Here is a 17,214-nt window from a genome sequence, read left to right as displayed (position 1 = left end):
CTTGGTCGCTCTTGCTGCATCCGGGCCGCCGCTGATTCACCACCTTCTAGGTGAGCCTTGACAGGTTTCCTCTGGTACAACATACGATTACTTGTGCCAATCTGAGTCCACATCAAGTCTTCTGCGGTTCTCACCCATCGTAGCGCAATGCAGTGCGCAACTGTCTATCGACGCACCACCTTATCGCGCTTTTGTTTGGTCTAAACCCAGATTGCCCCAAGGTGACTTTCTCGTGCCGCTGGATTATATTATTACTAATATATGGTCTCAGTCTTGCAAGCCAATGCGCCGTATTCGTCCCTGCAATGAGTCAACTAATTGCAATGCCTTAGCAACAGTCTTTTTCCTCCATGGCTTTTATTGCTTTTGACGCAGTCAACGCATTGGCCACGGCCCCTGCGTCTACCGTGTACCGGGCATAATGTGCTTCAGGTACCATTTCATCCTTGTTGTGGGGCAGCACTCCAATGCTTCCTTTACTATCATTGGATGGCTGATACTACCATAACGAACAACGTCTGGTTGGAGACCAGGGTATCGCCAACATCCCATCGCAGGCTAAATCTGTCCCAAAGGTCTTGTCAGGGCACTACAGTGGCGAGAGATGAAGCCAGCTTGGAAGTTCTGCTATAAGAACCAAAAAATGGCTTCACGTCTTGGGCTCGCTACCCAAAATCAATTTCGCAGAAGGCTTATCGGTCACTATATACACACTACAATTTATACAGACATGAAGACCTGGCTCCATACTCACGGCTTGAGAAGGCAACACTCTGGTAATAGTCTTCTTACGATCTGACTGGTCCATTGACTGACAATTCAACAGACGCAGCTCTGCCGAATCGAAAATTCAACCCCTCGGATACCAACAATGCGCAACATGCCCCGCTGCTACCAAACCGTAAGCTTACGGATACTGCTGCCAAGGTCGCCGCTTCGAAGACCGCGAGCAGGATGTCAATCGAGCGTTACCTCCAGGCTCCGTTGGAAGATGAACCGGCTTCAGTTCCAGCTATCAATGCAGCGCTCAAAGAGAAAAGCCCACCGGTCTGGAGCGATCGCAACCACCCCCAAGCCGGCCATCGCCGGGGTCATTCACGCGGGACGTCTTACGATGCCAACTCGGAAGGCAGACGCACCTTTTACACTTCTGCAAGCGGCCAAGATTCCACAGGCACCTCTTTCAGCATTGGACTAAGGTCAAATCATAATCAAAGAAGCAACGCCCACCCTATGATGCCTCAACTCCCACGACTGCGTACGGTCGCGCTAATGCATGACAATGTCCACTCGCCTGACGAACCTACTACCGGAAGAACACTAGATTCTGAGAGGACATTGACTGATCAGAATGATGGGAGCCCGCCTGGGAAGTCTGTTGATAGCGCATATAGAGCACGAATTGAGGCTGAGCTCGCGCGCATACAACAAAAGGCACGAAGGCTCGAGGAAGAGGTGCGGAGATTCAATGAGCAGAAGGAGAACGAAGCTTTGCTTGTTCCAAGGATTACAGATGATATGGCGTATCAGCAGATGGCATCAAAGCCGAAGCTGGCGTGGATTTTGGGCGGCGATAGCGCGAATGCTAGAACTTCGGAAAGGCCCACGACGAGTGCCAGGGGCACTGCAGAAGCATTCAACGACAGTCCAAATCGACCAGCAACCAGTGCCGGGCCAATAGAAGAGGTGCAAGATCGGCTACCTCGCAGAAGTAAGTCGAGCAGTGTCCTTGTCGAGGAGGCTCGTCGGTCAAGCAACAGGAGGAGGGCCGTGGTGGTGGGACAAACGCCTAGTAAGCGTCCCAGGTTTTTCTGTACCTTCTGCCAGAAGAGGTTCCACAGTAGGGTAAGTTGAGAGTCGCATTCTCCGCTAGCAAATCGAAAATAGTTTCTGACTACAGACGCAGCCCGAATGGATCAGCCACGAAAAGAACATACATATGCCCGAGGAACTTTGGGTATGCTGTCCTCGGACAGGAGAGCTCCTAGAGCATTGCCCGTTCTGCGCGCAAAGCAACCCCAGCCCTGCGCATTTGAAGGGCCACAATTATTTCTCGTGCCAGAACAAAGTGCTGTCGGAGCGAACGTTCGATCGAAAGGACTACTTCCTACAACACATCGCTCAAGAACACAACGTCAGCGCCGGTCAGAAGCCCATTCGACTTACGCAATTAGTAGAAGCATGGAGACGCCCTCTTCCCCTCAAACAAGGCCATCAGGCGCTACATTGTGGCTTCTGTGGCTTCACGTTTTCGACCTATGCGGAACGTACAGAACATATCACTAGTCACTTTCTGAAGGGCATTGATATGATGTCATGGTGGAGTGAACGCAAGAGCCATGATGTGGTGCCACCTGCGCAAGCCGTGCAGAACAATAATCCGTAAGGTAGCCTTGCATATGATGTGTCTATGCTAACAGAACTCGCAGTGAACTTCCTCATAGATGTTGCTATTGCAAACGCACCTTCGCAACGCTTGGCGCCGCGCTGAAAACACATCCTGTATGCAACATGTGGTCGTGCAGCTTCCTGCCTGGCATGCAATATACGATCTACCCTTCTGGCTCTGATTCAGACCTTGAAGCTGTATGCTGCTATTGCAACGAGACTCTGAGCAGAGGCAATGGAAAGGTTCAAGGCACCATCCTGAAGGAACATGTCAGCACTCATAATTTTCGCAACTGCAACCAGAGATTATACTTTTCTGCCCAGCAATTCCGTCAGCATCTCCAAGATAACCACAAAATCAATTTCGATGGTACGCTCTTCGCCGGGTGGACGTTACTCCTAAAGTCGAGCAAACAGGATAGGACTGCTGTTTTCGAAGTGGTTGATGTGAGCCCGAGGCGGGCCTATACAGATCCGGTAGTCGCAGCGCCCAAACAGCAGGGCAAGAAGGCGAAAGAGGTAGCTGAGCCGAAGATGAATTTCATGGACTTCTCGGAGACGCCGCAATTCGCACCAAAAAAGAAGATACGTCGTAAAGCAAGTACTCAAACCATGCCCGATGCTCTTATCAAGGGAGTGCGCGACTCTACCATTGAATTCACACGCGCAGCGACGATGGACCATGCACATGGTGGTGTGGCACAGGCATCGCGTTCTGCCAGAGCAGACAAATCGACCCACGCTGTCGCATCGCATGCTATCAGTGCTGGTACCTTAGGTTTGGAATTTTTCCGCAGAAGACTCGACGGTTCGGCGCGCAACCGACTCTACGTGCGCGACGAAAGCGAAGGACCACTGAGCAAGAATTCGCAGAAGCTCTTCCGCAAGGTACCCGGAAGTGCATTTGGTGGCTTAATTCTTCACAGCTCGCTGTTGGCTGCGACACCAGCCAGGTTGACGAACTCGGTGGACATCTACACGCTACATTGAATAATACAATTTGACGCGGTCTCGTTCGGCGAGTACCTGTCTCCTATGCGTGATGATTTTCCACTCTAGGTGATGCTACCGCGCAAGTCGGTGGGATGCGGCCGGGTGTCCAGAATACATGTAGCAATGACATGCAGGACGCCGGGAAACGTTTCGTAACGCCAACGTCGCTGCTGCCGTTGTTTATCCGCATGTAGTCACGTTAACCAGTCAGAGCAGGCGGAGCGAGCACATTGTCTACCAGGCGGGCGCAGCATCGGCAGATACAATCCTGGGGGTACCTCGGTGTGACACGCGATGGCAATTTGGTGACACATGATAAACGATTTAGCAGGAGGTGTAGCTTGATTGTGGGTTACACAGTAGTGGGCATTTTCGCGGTGGAAGGTTTGGCGTTTGCTTGGCGACTCGGGAGGTCGCGAGAATGGTAGACATAGGGTGGGCGCTCATTGGACACGCGACCCGATACTCCAAAGATTGATTAGGTACGGGGTGGCAGGCATTGGCGGAGATAGCCGACCTACCGATGTTCGGAGGCTGGGGCGGAGCGGAGAGCATCGTGGAGACTCGGCGAGATAGCCGCGATCTTTCCCAGATCTGTGGTCACCATCCCCCCAGGCACGTGAGCAGCACGAGGGCGAAACTCTGAGATATGACGCAGCTGGACGCTCCTCCGAACCTCGTGCCGCGAGAATGGCGTCGTCTCACACGAGTCGTCCAGCCGGTATGGTTGCGACTTTGGCCTCAAAGATGGGTACGGGGAACGGCGGCTGGGGAGAAATTACGGAGTGATTAGAACGACACCAGCTGCTCGCGGTGAAGATGGCACCGGAGTGACGTGCAGCAGGATCCGTAAGGGCGTGTGCTTGAGTATCTCGTACCTAACAGCAATTCAGTGTTTGGACGGTGGAGCGCAAGCGTGCTGCAGCGACGGTAGCGATCATCTCAGTTATCTCTGGGCTCTGTACGACTTCCGGTATGCCACTTCAAATACTTTTACGGCACGGGGGCGCTGCGGACAGTGGGGTGGGCGTTGATTGGGCCAGGCGCGTCTCTTATCGCTGCTCTCACGCTCGGATATTTCGCAAAGTCGGCCTAACTGCTTTCGCATTTCATCACGTAACCCGCCTGGGCACGGACGACTGGAGACATATGCGAATGCCATGGCTCAAAAAGAGTGCTGGGCTCCCGCCAGTTCCCCAGAAAGAACGACTCTGTCTCCGCGAAGGCAAGACCATGCGCAACGCACCCGCGACCGTGTCCTAGACTGCCCCGAAGCATCCAACGGACTGCCACCCTGCGCCGCTACTCCAACGAGCACACGAGACGTTCAATGACGGCCCGCACCATATCCCATCTCTTTCTCCTCACTGCCATCACAGGCAATTTAGGTCCCTGATAGCATACCTCGCTTTTCCGCAGCTTCACGGCCCCCGAATAGCCTTATCTGCCCGCCAACCCACTTTGCAGGCGCCCGTCCTGCACGCAGCGGGCGGAGACGCATCTCCCACGCGATAAGCCGGTTTACATCCCGATTTGGAGCCTCTCCCACCGCAACGTCGTGTGACTGGCTTCTGCTCTCGAGCTGTACAGCAAACGTCTATCACATCGTACCGGCCTAGGCCCGAGGACCTGCAGCGTCCCGCCCTCCCCGCCTTACCCCGGAGCACTCTTATCGCACACGTACCAGACCACCAGTCTGACCGCCAGCAATATGACGACAGCCGTGGCTATACAACCTGCCATGCCGCGCCCGACTCCCGTGCCCATCGCCGCTGCCCGCCCCAAGAAGCAGCACAAGCCGTCGCCCGGCAAGGAGAACCACGTCGCGGGCAAGCCTGTGTCGTCCACAGTCGGCCCAGTTGCCAACATTCGAACAAGGAGAGAGAGGCCTTGCGACGCCTGCCGCAGGAGGAAGAGTCGCTGTGTGATTCACGAGGGCGCCGTGCTCTGCGTGCTGTGCGAGTTCCACAAGCAGGAGTGCACCTTCGTGCAGAGTCCGCTGCCACGCAAGAGGAAGGTCGTTGACGGCGAGAAGAAGGATTCGCCCAGTGCCCTGAAAAAGAGGTATGTTTGGACTTTGTATACCCGCTTTCAGCCCTACGAAAGGGCTCTGGCCCACGTGCGCACATGTCGCCCACCGACGCACCGGTCCTCGTTCCTCGCGGCGGTGGAATGTCCTAGCCCAAGGTGGAGCGTCTATCCCTTGGGATATCATTCCATGTGTTGTCGATATATGTATTGCAAAGGGTCCATCACAGCATCTCCGCTATCGCGTGTCTTATCGCCGGGAGCCCCGCTAACATGGAGCTAGCAAGCCGGTTGATGCAGAGCCTCCACCACTAGCGCTGCCGACGCCCACGATAACTGCCACCGCGCCCAGTCCACCGCATCAGTCCCCATTGGGTAACGTGCACATACCCCATCTGGGAGAGACACTTGGTCTGCAGCGACGTCAGCACAGTAGATATATCGGTCTAAGTTCTCCCTTTGACTCACTACTTGTTGGTCTTTCCCACTTTGATGCCCGCAACGAATCTCCCACAGACCTTGGTACTCTGAGAAGAGTCAATGATCATGAATGTTTCATCATGTTGCCCGATGAGAACACACACGAGTACGTCGATGAGGCAGAGACTCTGAACCAAGTCGAGCAGTGTGTCGGCGGCCATGGTCCTGCTCTTCTCGAGTTGTACTTCCGCATAGTTCATCCCAGCTTCCCAATCATTCAGAAACATCTCTTCATCGGGCGGTATCGGAATGGCGATCGATCCTTTACGCCTGCTCTGATTGCTGGCATGTACATCTTAGCTCTCAATTGGTGGTCTTTAGATCCGAGGTTAGCACATCTTCCCAAGCCAGACATCGCTCGCCTCGAAGCGATAGCGATGAATTCGTTGTCGAGGTCTATGGAGAAGCCGAAGTTGTCGACGGTTCAAGCAGGTTTGCTCTTGCTGCAGCGTCCAGAAGCAGATAACTGGAGCTTAACGACACAGTTGGTGGCTATTGGTCAAGAGCTTGGTCTGCATCTTGACTGCTCCGGATGGTCGATCCCTCGGTGGGAACGCGGTCTGAGGAAACGCATCGCGTGGGCGCTGTACATGCAGGATAAGTGGAGCTCGTTGATCCACGGTAGACCATCTCATATCTTCAGCGCGAACTGGGCTGTGCAGCCGAGTACGGACGATGACTTCAAAGAGGAAGGCGATGGCTACGAAGCCCGGGCTGACGAAACCGAGGACGAGTACGAAGAGAACCAGCGCGGTCAGACTCTGTTTGCGCAGATGATTGGTCTCACTCAGATCATGGCCGAGGTCATGGACACATTCTATACGCAGGTCGCGATTCAGGACTTCAAGAACGCCGGGAAGAATTCGACACAATTAATTCTTCAACGCGCGAAACCTGTGCAGATCAAGCTAAGGCAATGGCACGAGAGACTCCCAGCCAATGTAAAAATGAACGCGCAGACCAAGAGCAAGTTCTCTTCGCTAGGTATGTCAGTCCAATCCTATAATGAGACTCTGGCTCACCTTTACAGGCTACCTGCACCTCGCGTACTTCGCTACCGAGATTACGCTCCACAGGCGCATCGTACAATCACTCGCCTCAGACCACGATCCCTACGGCTTCTACATGATCCGCAACGCCGCAAAGACGCGCCTCATCTCCGCCATGGACTTCGTCAACCGCCTGCGACACGAGCACCTCCAATCTTTCTGGTACTTCGCCTCCAAGATCAACTTCACCCTCATCGGCACCTTCGGTTCACTCCTATGGGCAACCGCTCCTGCGCAGGAAGAAGCAGACTTCTACAAGACGCGCTTGCGCGAGTACCGCTGGACGCTCAGCGTGAGCAGCAACCGTGCGCAATTTCTTGACTATGCCGTCAGCATGCTAGACGCCAGCCGCGCTATGCTCAATAACCTCGCCGAGAAGCCTTCTCTTGCGCAACATATCAGCAATGTGGGTGTGCCTGCCGCACCGGCGAGGAATCCCAATGGCATTGGATATCAACAAAACGACAGCGGGAGTCCGATGGAGGGCCAGATGTACAGTGCCGCAGACCTACGACGCATCAACAGCGCTGAGAGCTTTCACGGTTTCGGCAGCGGGCCGAACAGTGGGGAGAACTCGTTGGAAGGGAGTGTCCAGGGTGATGCGCAGTAGTCATCTTTCCTGTGCGCTATTGTTAGACGAGCTGTTACGACTTGATATTGTTTGCGTTTTCTGCTGGGCGTTTAGATACCACCTAGATCTGGTGCTTGATTGGGACATGCTGTACCATGGCATAGCCGGGCGTTTCTTGTGTGCATATAAGGCTACGACAGACATACCCTTACGATCACGATCGGTTGGTCTGGAGAAGGGGCGCGTGCAGAGGCTCTCGCGCGGTACTTAGAGCTACATGGATATATATAATGTCTGCGATCAATCGATTACGTGGATGATTCAATATGGTGTTTTTATGGTGTGCTATTGCAAGGTGCAGATATTACGTACTTTGCGGCACGATGAAAGGCGGGCACGCGGATGGGTGCTCGATGCGGCTTAGTCACGATGTTGTCAGTTTGTATGCGCATGGTGCAACTCTGTTTGAGGGCCGGCACGTGGCAAGGTTGGCTGACATGCGGAAGTTGGGATGGGGCCTGCCTATATAAAGGGCCTCGCCCGCGCAAGAGGATACTTCTTCACAGTGCTTTCTTCCTCTGCGGGGATCAAAAGACAAAAATGGGCGGACCTATGGGTGGGGAGGGCGAGGACTAAAAGAACCTCGGAGTCACGTTATGGCGTGGAGGATCTCTGGGACTAAAACCAGCTCGAGACACCCCATGGGCGTGAGGGGAGGGACTAGAAGATCGCCGAGAACTTCCTGATGGGCTGGACGGTTAGGGAGACTGAAACTCAACTGGAGGAGTCCCATGCGGATCGGAGGAGGGGTCGGAAAAGACGAGCAAACATAACCATGGCTTGGAGGATCGGGGAGATACAAATCGTAAGGCCAAGGCTATCATGGTGTGGACACGGAGCATTGCTCGAAAAAGAAATGCATTTGGAAAAAAGGGCATGGGCGCAAACAAGGACAAAGATGGGCCATGTGTTTGTCTGTCTGTCTGTCTGTCCGGGGTTTCAAAAGTCCTGAAGAAAAGGACAATGGGACCAGCTCGGTGCGAGAATTAGCAGAGTGCCTTGGCTATGTGCCGTCCTGCTGCCCGGTCTTGAAGACTCGGAGGCAGGAGTCCAAAAGGCTCATCGAAAGAGACGATGCGTTCGAGTTGATGTGCTTCTCTCTACGAATCCAAAAGCATTATCGTGGGGAGAAATGTCCTTGGTCTCAACAGAATGGCGAGCAGTGCCATGTGTTGTCCGGTTTCTGAAATCGACAGTGTCCGAATACATGAGTCTGGTCCCAAAAGCGCTTCGAGGAGCTCCATGCTCGGCCGGACGGGAAGACGGGATGATGACAGTCTATAAAAGTCTTCTCTCAGCAAAGACAGAGTTGAACACAGTTATGCCTCGCTCTGTGGCGGAATAAAAATAAGAGATCCGAATTCATGAGCGAGAGGGCGAGCACCAAACGACTCTAGTAATACATGCATGGCTTGGAGGATGTGCGAGACTTAAAATGCCAGTGTACGGACTGATGGGCATCGAGAGTGTCCAAAAAAAAAGACCGAGGAGCCATGTGTGCGTGGTTCCGAAATGTCAAGAAGTACCCGTCATGTGCCGTCCGGTGCGGGCGTTTGCGATATAAACGTCAAAAGACGAACCCGATGTCTGCGGACTCGAAAACGGAACAGAGACGGTCGATGTGCGAGCACGCATAATCCATGGCGTGTGCGTGTTCCTCTCCCCAAGGAATAAAGCAGGAAAAGTCTGGATTATGGCTTCGCATGCTATACCAAGATGGTCAACACATTCTATCATGTCCGTGCCTACAAATTGGAATTTGATAAGGCTCATGGGTTTCAGCTGTCGCCGTTCTCGAAAGACAATTCCGTAGAGAATTCATGTGTTTTGTATCCAGAGCCCTCTCATATACTGCTCTTTTCGAACATTGTCATCAAAATCTGACCACTTCTCTTGCATGGCGCTGCGGATGGTATAAAATCCAGACCAGGAATATGGATATTGTTCCTTACACGACACAGTAGTTGGAAGGTGGACTAAAAGCTGGTGTTATGGCTACGTATGTGGAGAACTGTTGCTCTCAAGTTCCCTTGGCCGAGTACAATGTCTTGTGCCTCGCTGGGCACGGTCTAAAAAAGGAAGGGGTGGCTATGACATGTGTCCAGGCTGGATATGGACATATAAAGTTCTATGACATACGTTCCATGAGGATTTATACCATCGGGCGAATGAGGCGTGAAATTTACACTCACTGCGTATGATGCATACAAGTTCATTGTCGTCCTGGCTCATTGGCCACGTTGATGATCGGCTAGCAGCATGATGGTCAAAAGGTTTCCAACTCGAGGCATGGTCAGTTTAGACTAGGATAACCCAAGCTTCATGCATGTTGCAAGGTTTTGCGTCGGTATTGTACGGTCGATGTTCATGTGCATGTGAAAGGCTGGCTACCTATATTATGTGGAGTGTCTCATTGACATTGGCAATTGACGAGGTAGTACCTGATGGATAGTTAAATTACTCGTAGAGAAAGGCCCCTCTCAGCAATCCTATACTGGATACAAGGCAAATGTATAATTGTAAGATGATTGATTGTTTGACTGAAATGGCAAAGTGTTTGAAAAGTAGGCGGAACTATTTGAGGCAAAGCTTGTTTAGCACAACATAAGTATATATATATATGAGTATTCTTTGCTTCTTGATATCTCGTACGATAGATTTTCCAGATTTCCCCATCTTTGCAAATGCGACTTCCAGCAACCACGTTCTGGGCTGCACTAGTACCAGCAGGATATCAGTCGCTCACGAAAAGGAAGCCCGTATCACAAGCATTCAGGATCGGAATCGAGATGGATCTCAGATGCTGACAGCCGTTGTAGAGAGCTGCACTACAGGAAAACACTATATAATCACTCAAGCCTAACTCACCATAGTTTCAAGATTGTACGAGACACTCAATCGAAAGACAGCTACAATGGCATACGCTTTAGTCCTGCCTTATGGGTTCTTTTTCAACTTTGCAGAAGCTTGGACCGCGATAAGTCCTGGGGCCCGAGCAACGGGGCACTTGTTGCGCCAAAGTTGAATTTCGAGAGCGTCAGTGCCCTCTGTCCCTAATATATAAAGCGGCCGCCTTACGCTGCAGTTCTCGCCGTCTGGCCCTCTCTCCCCGACTTCAACTCCCTCAGCCCTGATCTCGACTCTCACAGCAGATACCCATCGCACGTCCAATATTTCGTTCTGCTCAGGCACAAGACGCGTCACATCGAAGGATGACGACCGATGCGGGTTGGGAGCCTACCTTCCTAGACTCCATGCATTATGCTTGTGTACGTATGCTCATAAGCATTGAAGTGCTCTCAACTGACAAATGACTGATATTTAGACGACATTCAAGACCACAGGCGAAATGACAACCTTTGAATTGAAACTACCTGAAGAGCTGCGCTTATCTATCTTCCGACGCGTAAGCACTCAAGACGCATTGAAGCTTGCTATTGTCTGTCGAACATTCCGAACTTCCGCTGAACAGGTCCTGTACGAAACCATCTCGAATGTCCAGTACATGAATCGTCTCTATAGGACGTTGGTGGTCCGACCGGATCTAGCTAGCCTAGTCAAGAGCATCGATCTTTGTCCATTGATGCTAGAATCACCGGTGCCGGCTGTCGTAGACCATGGATGCTCTGTTGGAATGACCGACAATGATTACCGTTTCGATTTGCCCATCACGGAGAATCGAATCGCTGGACTGATACTACGAGCCTTGCCTGCGCTTGAATCGCTGAAAATCAGCATTCTGTATCTGGAAGATCGACGCCTATATACTGAAGAAGGATACGATGACTTAGCCTGGCAGAGCGCTCATCCAATTATCGCAGTTTTGGGTCCTGCATATCACCCTTCCAATGGCAACCACACGACTCTGCTGAGCCAGATCCCCGGGTTGAAAAACTTGAAGGATTTAACGTACTGTGGCGCGAGGTTTCCATCGTCTTTGGGTTCATTACCAAACCTAGAGAACGTTCATCTGAGTCGAGATTGCTTTTTCATGGATGACCCGAAACAAGACGCGTAAGTCCGCTCACCCTTGATAGTCTAGTCAGACAAATGCTAATTCAAGGCTATAAAACAGTGAAATCTTCCATTCGAAAGCCACTAAATTCTCCTTGGACTGCTGTAGCTCTGTCCTCGATCCAGACCTCACACGGTCGAAGTACAGATACCTTGAGTCATGCCTGAAGCAGTACATCTGTCTCAAGACTCTGACCATAGATATCCTGGAACAAGAACGGGTAACCAGGCACGGAGATGTCTCAACCCTTCTTGATCGCCTACGAGATGTGCAAGGGCACATCGAAATGATGAACTTAATCGTTGTACAGCCCCACGAAGGCTTACACTACCTGAACTTGGTTCTTCCTGTGCCAAGCATGACTGCGTTCTCGGGGCTGAAGAAGCTCAGCATGCCGTACGAGTGGATCGAAAAGGTTGACAACGAGACCATCGTCATGACTGTATTCTCCAAGGTCTTTCCTCAGACTCTGGAGGTGTTAGAGCTACAGATCCCCCAGGAACATACATGCGCATGGTTACTAGAGTTCGCCAATCAGCGCAGCAAGTCGAACTTCATTCACCTTCGCGAATTTCGCTTGTATTGTTCGGAGATGCGAGGCGTCGGCTACGAGAAGTTCCGATACGATTCACGATACGCCACCCAGGTGAAGGACATAGGCAAGACTGGAATACACGTCGAGGTTTCATATCATCCGGACGAGTACAAACCCGAGTGGGACAACGAAGACTACGACCCTATATCGAAGTCTGTCGTGGATGAACTTAGGTCTTTGTCCGTAAGCTATCAAGCGGGTTAGCATCTCCAATTTCTGTACTGAAACATTTCCACTGACACTGGACAGGACCTATGGTTGCTATCGCTGGGCTGAATGACAAAGCTCGACGCCTAATTGCGGACCTTCAGATTGTCCAGACACACACCCAGCTGCCGTCTAGGTGGGTGATCTAGCACCTTTGGCGATAGGGCCAATTCTTTCATGGCGAGACATCGCTCGGTATGAGTTTTGGTGGAAAATATGGAACGCAAATTGATAATCTCTTATCTGCGCTGGTTTCTCATGATACGATCCTTACTAGCTGACGTAGCTCTATTGCATGTACTGTGATCGTCTTTTCCGGCGTATCCCGTTCTCTTTCGGCACTTTGATCACGTGCTGTTAGGCTGCGTTCGTGGAATAGCTGTGATGTGACTTGTTTGTGTTCTGCTGAGTGGTTATGCCTAGGATGGAACCGTGGTACGCGATGTAGCTACTTGATAGCACTGAGCGCAGTCAAACTGGCGTATCTCGTTTAGAAGGTACATGCAATCTTCCTAGCGTCACTGATCAGCGGTGCGTACATGGACAAGGTTGAAGAAGATACAGGAGGATGAAAGTAGGATAGACGATGCAGAGGTTGACTGCACTTTTAGTGCCATCAAGCAACCCTTTCGCGTACCACGGTTCCGTCCTAGGCATAACCACTTAGCAGAACACAAACAAGTCACATCACAGCTATTCCACGAACGCAGCCTAACAGCACGTGATCAAAGTGCTGAAAGAGGTACACGCAACGGGCGAGCCTCTAAGTAGGATACTGATATATCACTCACAGAAAGGACGGAAAGTTACATGTGTAAAGTACAATTTCATTCAAGCCGACATGCCCTCTCAAGAACTGCAGCCTCGGGTTATTGAAGGATAATAAGCTACCTAATACAGCAACTGCCCATCGGCTTTATTGTTCCAGCCTTCCAAGTCATACCGTATCATGTTGCATGCACCATAACACGACACTCCGAACCAATCGATAGCGCCGAAGTTCGACAATGATTCCGGAGCCAGGGTAGCTAATCTCCAGTGAATCGCAGACTTGCTTCCCAGCAGAGTCAATTGCTTGACGAGAAGCGGAGTGTAGCCAAGCCACCAAGTGGAGGCGCTTCAACCCGGGACATAAGTCTGGAAGAATGGTTCCCGAGGTCTGCAATGCCCCGACACTCCTACAGATCATGTGGATTGACGTGATAGCCTGTCGCTGGAGAGTAGTGGCACTCCTCCGTAAGAAACCTAGTAATGCTGCATCGTCCGAGAATCTGAAGTGGCCGAGGCTCCAAGGAAGGAGATATACCTCGGACCGAGTTTGGCGGCAAGCTTGAAGCAAAGCTAAGTCTTTCATGGGCTTGCAGCTTCTAGTAAGGCCCCCATAATTCTCGATGGTCCAGGTTATGTTGTTGAAGACGTATTCAAAGACTTGAATTCGCAATTCTGCGGGCAACTTGAGCAGTGGAGATTGTCGCTGATTGCGGAGAGTGCTGTGTTCCATTAGCTTTTTCTCTAGTTCTCGGACGGCTTTCAACTCACATGGCTTCCAAGAGGTCCGAAGTCGAGTTTGGAAAGAATGGGAAGAGTTCCTGCGACGCCGTCAGAGACGACGCTTCCGAGGCGCTTAACTCGAGATTCTTAAGATCCATCGTTATGGGTGCCTGGTCGAGGGTGCAAGGCGATCGACACTATATACTGTAGGGAAGAATACCGGTCTACGCCAAGAAGGCCTAAAGCATTCTGGTCCGTGCATGCGTCCGTGACCTTCGGTGCAAGGGTCAATGTGTGAATTTCGCCACACGTGACAAGTGGGAAAATGAAAGTACCATGGGTACATGCTGTTACGCTGTTGAGATTTTCCAGATCTATGAATTCTAGACTGAGTAGAGACTCGAAGAAAAAGGCATAGTAAAGTTTTGTAAGTTTAGATGCTCTCATTATGTTAGAAACCATGAATAGATAGATAGTGTATGACTAATTAGGGCTCTTCAATCACTTGTTTTATACCTGCATATCTCCATTTGGAGATGTAAGTTTCAAATGCTCCCTCGCCGTATCGACCGTTACTTGTGGCATATGCACCAACTGTAGTGCCTGCACATTTCGTTAGCTCAACATCAGCAAAGCTTCACAAATTGTCTCACCTGAGTATACAGGAACCATCAACTCGCCCCTTGTGTAGCCAAAGACTCGCAAGTCCACACCGCTCGAGCCGGCAGCACCAGCAGAAAAGCTGTAATGTGTAGTATTTATCGCTTCGATTTGGAACTTCAACTTCGAGTCCGTCCACTCTTCAGGAAGTTCTGTCAACTCCTCAACCCATCTTGTTGCATTCTTCCGCCGGAAGCTGCTCTCGCTGATTCCACCAAAGCGAATATACGGCTTTGGCTCTGCATCAGGTATTGCCCTTGTTAACTCCGGGATAGGACCGAATTCATTCTCCGGTAATGGATAGATAGTACCTGAAGTTTGGTTCTTCGGCTCCGTAGAGCTAAGTAGCACAACTCCTATGTTAAAATGCTGTGACTGATCTTGAAAGATGGTAATACCGGCTTCTTCCGAGTCTCGAGTCAAGTAGCCTTTCCAGTCAACCTCAACACTGAACTTGAAGAGAGTATGCGATTGGCGGCGAGAAACGAAGGTTTGGCCTCGTCCGAGGGAAGAATCACCATCAAAGCCGGTCAAGTTGAGCATGGAAGAACGTAGAGCTAATGTGTTGTTGTGACCCTGCGGTGATACCTTGTAGTTCTTTTGATGAGGTATGCGCCAGTGCAGAAAATGGGGTGGTGTTTGGCAGCCAGGCTCGAAATCAACTTCATCATTAGCATCCACAAGTTGTCCGTTGCCTTCACGAGGAACGGTTTCCGGGCCCGATGGTTGCGGAAGGGTGAAGTCTCCAGTCATAGTTCCAGAAACATTCTGGAATATAGGAAACTCTCCTTCCGGCCAGTCAACGGGCACAAGAATAGTTTCTCGGCCCATGGGGAAATTGGCATGATAAGGGTCATCTGCATAGTTGCCGCCCGCGCGCACACTGAGCCCAGATGCCCACCACTGGCCGTTGCTGTGCTGAAAAAGGTCCGCGTGGCCAACAGCTTGGAAATAAGAATCAGTGTGTTTGTATGCAGTAAGTAGTGGATTGTTCGGAGCTCCTTCGTAAGGTCCGTGTAAGCTTCGAGAGCGTGCCATTGTCACCATGTGCTTTTCACGAGTTCCACCCTCTGCCAGTAGGACGTAGTACCATCCATCTTTCTTGTATACACGGGCCCCTTCTGGTGACGCTCCCCCGGAACCCATCCAGAGCCATTTATATGGCAGAGTGATCTCTCCGGTGGTAAGATTGACTGGGGCGTGGACAACGCCTGAAGAGTTGAATGTGCTCGTTACCCAAGCAATCTCATCATCGTCCCAGAAAGGAGTAGGATCAATACCCGGACCATAGTAGTGGATAAGATCGTCCCAATCACCGTATGGGTCTCGCGTGTTGAAGATGATGTTGTCCCATCGAGTGAGATTCTCCCTTGGTAGGGCCTGATTTACAAGAGTCGTAATGATAGAGAAGACCCCATCTCTGTATCGAATAGTTGGGGCGTAGATTCCGCTCTGGCCACGATTAACATAGCCAAGGTATGGTAGCTGCTCCGGCCGATTCAAAGCATTGGACACATGCTTCCAGTGTAGTAAATCCCGACTTGCATATACCGGCACTCCAGGAAACCAGTTGAACGTGGATGTTGTGCAAAAGAATGTTTCGTTATACTCGGGTACGAATATGCATGATGGATCTGGATGGAAGCCAGGAAGAATCGGGTTATGGAATGAAGATTGTCGAGCCTGAGTCAGTCCTGACATCAGTATACTCAGTATCAGCCAGTGTAACTGCATGGTGATTTCGTGGTTCTGTTGTGCCTGATTTCCCACTCAGGTCGGAAGAAGACGCACTTATGTATCATGACAATTGCTCCGGCTACAATAACCCTGGGTTGCGACATCCACCTGAGCAATATCTATCCCAAGATTCGTGATTCAACCAGCAAATGCCAGATGCGACTCCACTGCTTCCTAAAAGAGCTCAGTCGTACCCAGCTATTTCCTTGGCGATGCATTCACAAGTACCCTAATGAGTAACTTGTTCGGCGTATCGTTTTCCAGACGTTCGTGTTCGTGGAGAATCCCAGTTACCCCGGGTCTTAGAATCCACAGCTAATGGACGGAAGCTTGCATTTAGCCTAAAGAGAGTTCTCGCCAAAGATTTAGGTATGGGACAACATACAAATGCGCGAAACCTCTTAGTCTTGGGTCCTAGTCACGTGTCAGCCAAGATAGTAGACATTATCCCGCATACAGTCAACAATACAAGATCGAGTTCTATCAAACATTGTGATATCTCCCCAAATCTACAACTTGCTAACGAAACCCCCAACATCCTTCGTAAACAGCACCGACATCGGCTCCGCCAATAAATCCTCCTCCTTGAACGACTTGCCCATCTCCTTAAAGTGATCGCTTGAACCGTGTGCCTGCAGCGAAGCCTGATCTTTGTATCTACGCAAAGAAACTCGTCAGTTATCAGTAGTTGGACAGCATTTCTAACGTACGTTTCCAGCATCACGATGCTCGGCGCATCGCCCTTTGTTTCGCGATTGATCTGGTACCTGAGTGTTCCTGGCTCTTTCGCTTTCACGGAGTCTGCGGCTATTTGGAGGAGTTCTACTACCTGTATCTTGTGTTAGGGCTGTCTGAGGTGGAATGGGAGAGGTGGAGTACTCTGTCGGCTTTTCCGGGCTTGGGCTTGAGGATTGCGATGACATCGAAGGGGGCGGACATG

The 17,214-nt window shown here is 51.1% G+C and overlaps 5 protein-coding genes across 5 annotated transcripts; 3 read left to right on the top strand and 2 right to left on the bottom strand.

The window, feature by feature from the left end:
- Positions 1-730: 730 nt before the first annotated feature.
- Positions 731-3,378, top strand: N0V89_011742 (uncharacterized protein; the record flags this gene model as incomplete). The annotated part of the gene is made up of 3 exons (XM_056220470.1): positions 731-776; positions 827-1,792; positions 2,621-3,378. 3 exons carry the CDS (start codon positions 731-733, stop codon positions 3,376-3,378), a joined length of 1,770 nt encoding a protein of 589 aa, XP_056065773.1.
- A 1,714-nt stretch (positions 3,379-5,092) lies between these two features.
- Positions 5,093-7,548, top strand: DAL81 (Fungal specific transcription factor; the record flags this gene model as incomplete). The annotated part of the gene is made up of 3 exons (XM_056220469.1): positions 5,093-5,445; positions 5,693-6,873; positions 6,920-7,548. 3 exons carry the CDS (start codon positions 5,093-5,095, stop codon positions 7,546-7,548), a joined length of 2,163 nt encoding a protein of 720 aa, XP_056065772.1.
- Positions 7,549-10,918: 3,370 nt separating this feature from the next.
- N0V89_011740 (uncharacterized protein) lies at positions 10,919-12,383 on the top strand (the record flags this gene model as incomplete). Its single annotated transcript, XM_056220468.1, has 2 exons — positions 10,919-11,583; positions 11,693-12,383. 2 exons carry the CDS (start codon positions 10,919-10,921, stop codon positions 12,381-12,383), a joined length of 1,356 nt encoding a protein of 451 aa, XP_056065771.1.
- Positions 12,384-14,364: 1,981 nt separating this feature from the next.
- On the bottom strand, positions 14,365-16,271 carry N0V89_011739 (uncharacterized protein; the record flags this gene model as incomplete). The annotated part of the gene is made up of 2 exons (XM_056220467.1): positions 14,365-14,480; positions 14,531-16,271. The coding sequence occupies 2 exons, from the start codon at positions 16,269-16,271 to the stop codon at positions 14,365-14,367; spliced, it is 1,857 nt and encodes a 618-aa protein (XP_056065770.1).
- Positions 16,272-16,783: 512 nt separating this feature from the next.
- N0V89_011738 (uncharacterized protein) lies at positions 16,784-17,213 on the bottom strand (the record flags this gene model as incomplete). The annotated part of the gene is made up of 3 exons (XM_056220466.1): positions 16,784-16,931; positions 16,985-17,103; positions 17,154-17,213. 3 exons carry the CDS (start codon positions 17,211-17,213, stop codon positions 16,784-16,786), a joined length of 327 nt encoding a protein of 108 aa, XP_056065769.1.
- Position 17,214: the final 1 nt, after the last annotated feature.

This window comes from Didymosphaeria variabile (genome assembly GCF_027946475.1).
Source record: "Didymosphaeria variabile strain IMI 356815 chromosome Unknown scaffold_9, whole genome shotgun sequence".
In the NCBI taxonomy this organism is placed as follows: Eukaryota; Fungi; Ascomycota; class Dothideomycetes; order Pleosporales; family Didymosphaeriaceae; genus Didymosphaeria; species Didymosphaeria variabile.
This window is presented reverse-complemented; position numbering and strand designations above follow the sequence as displayed.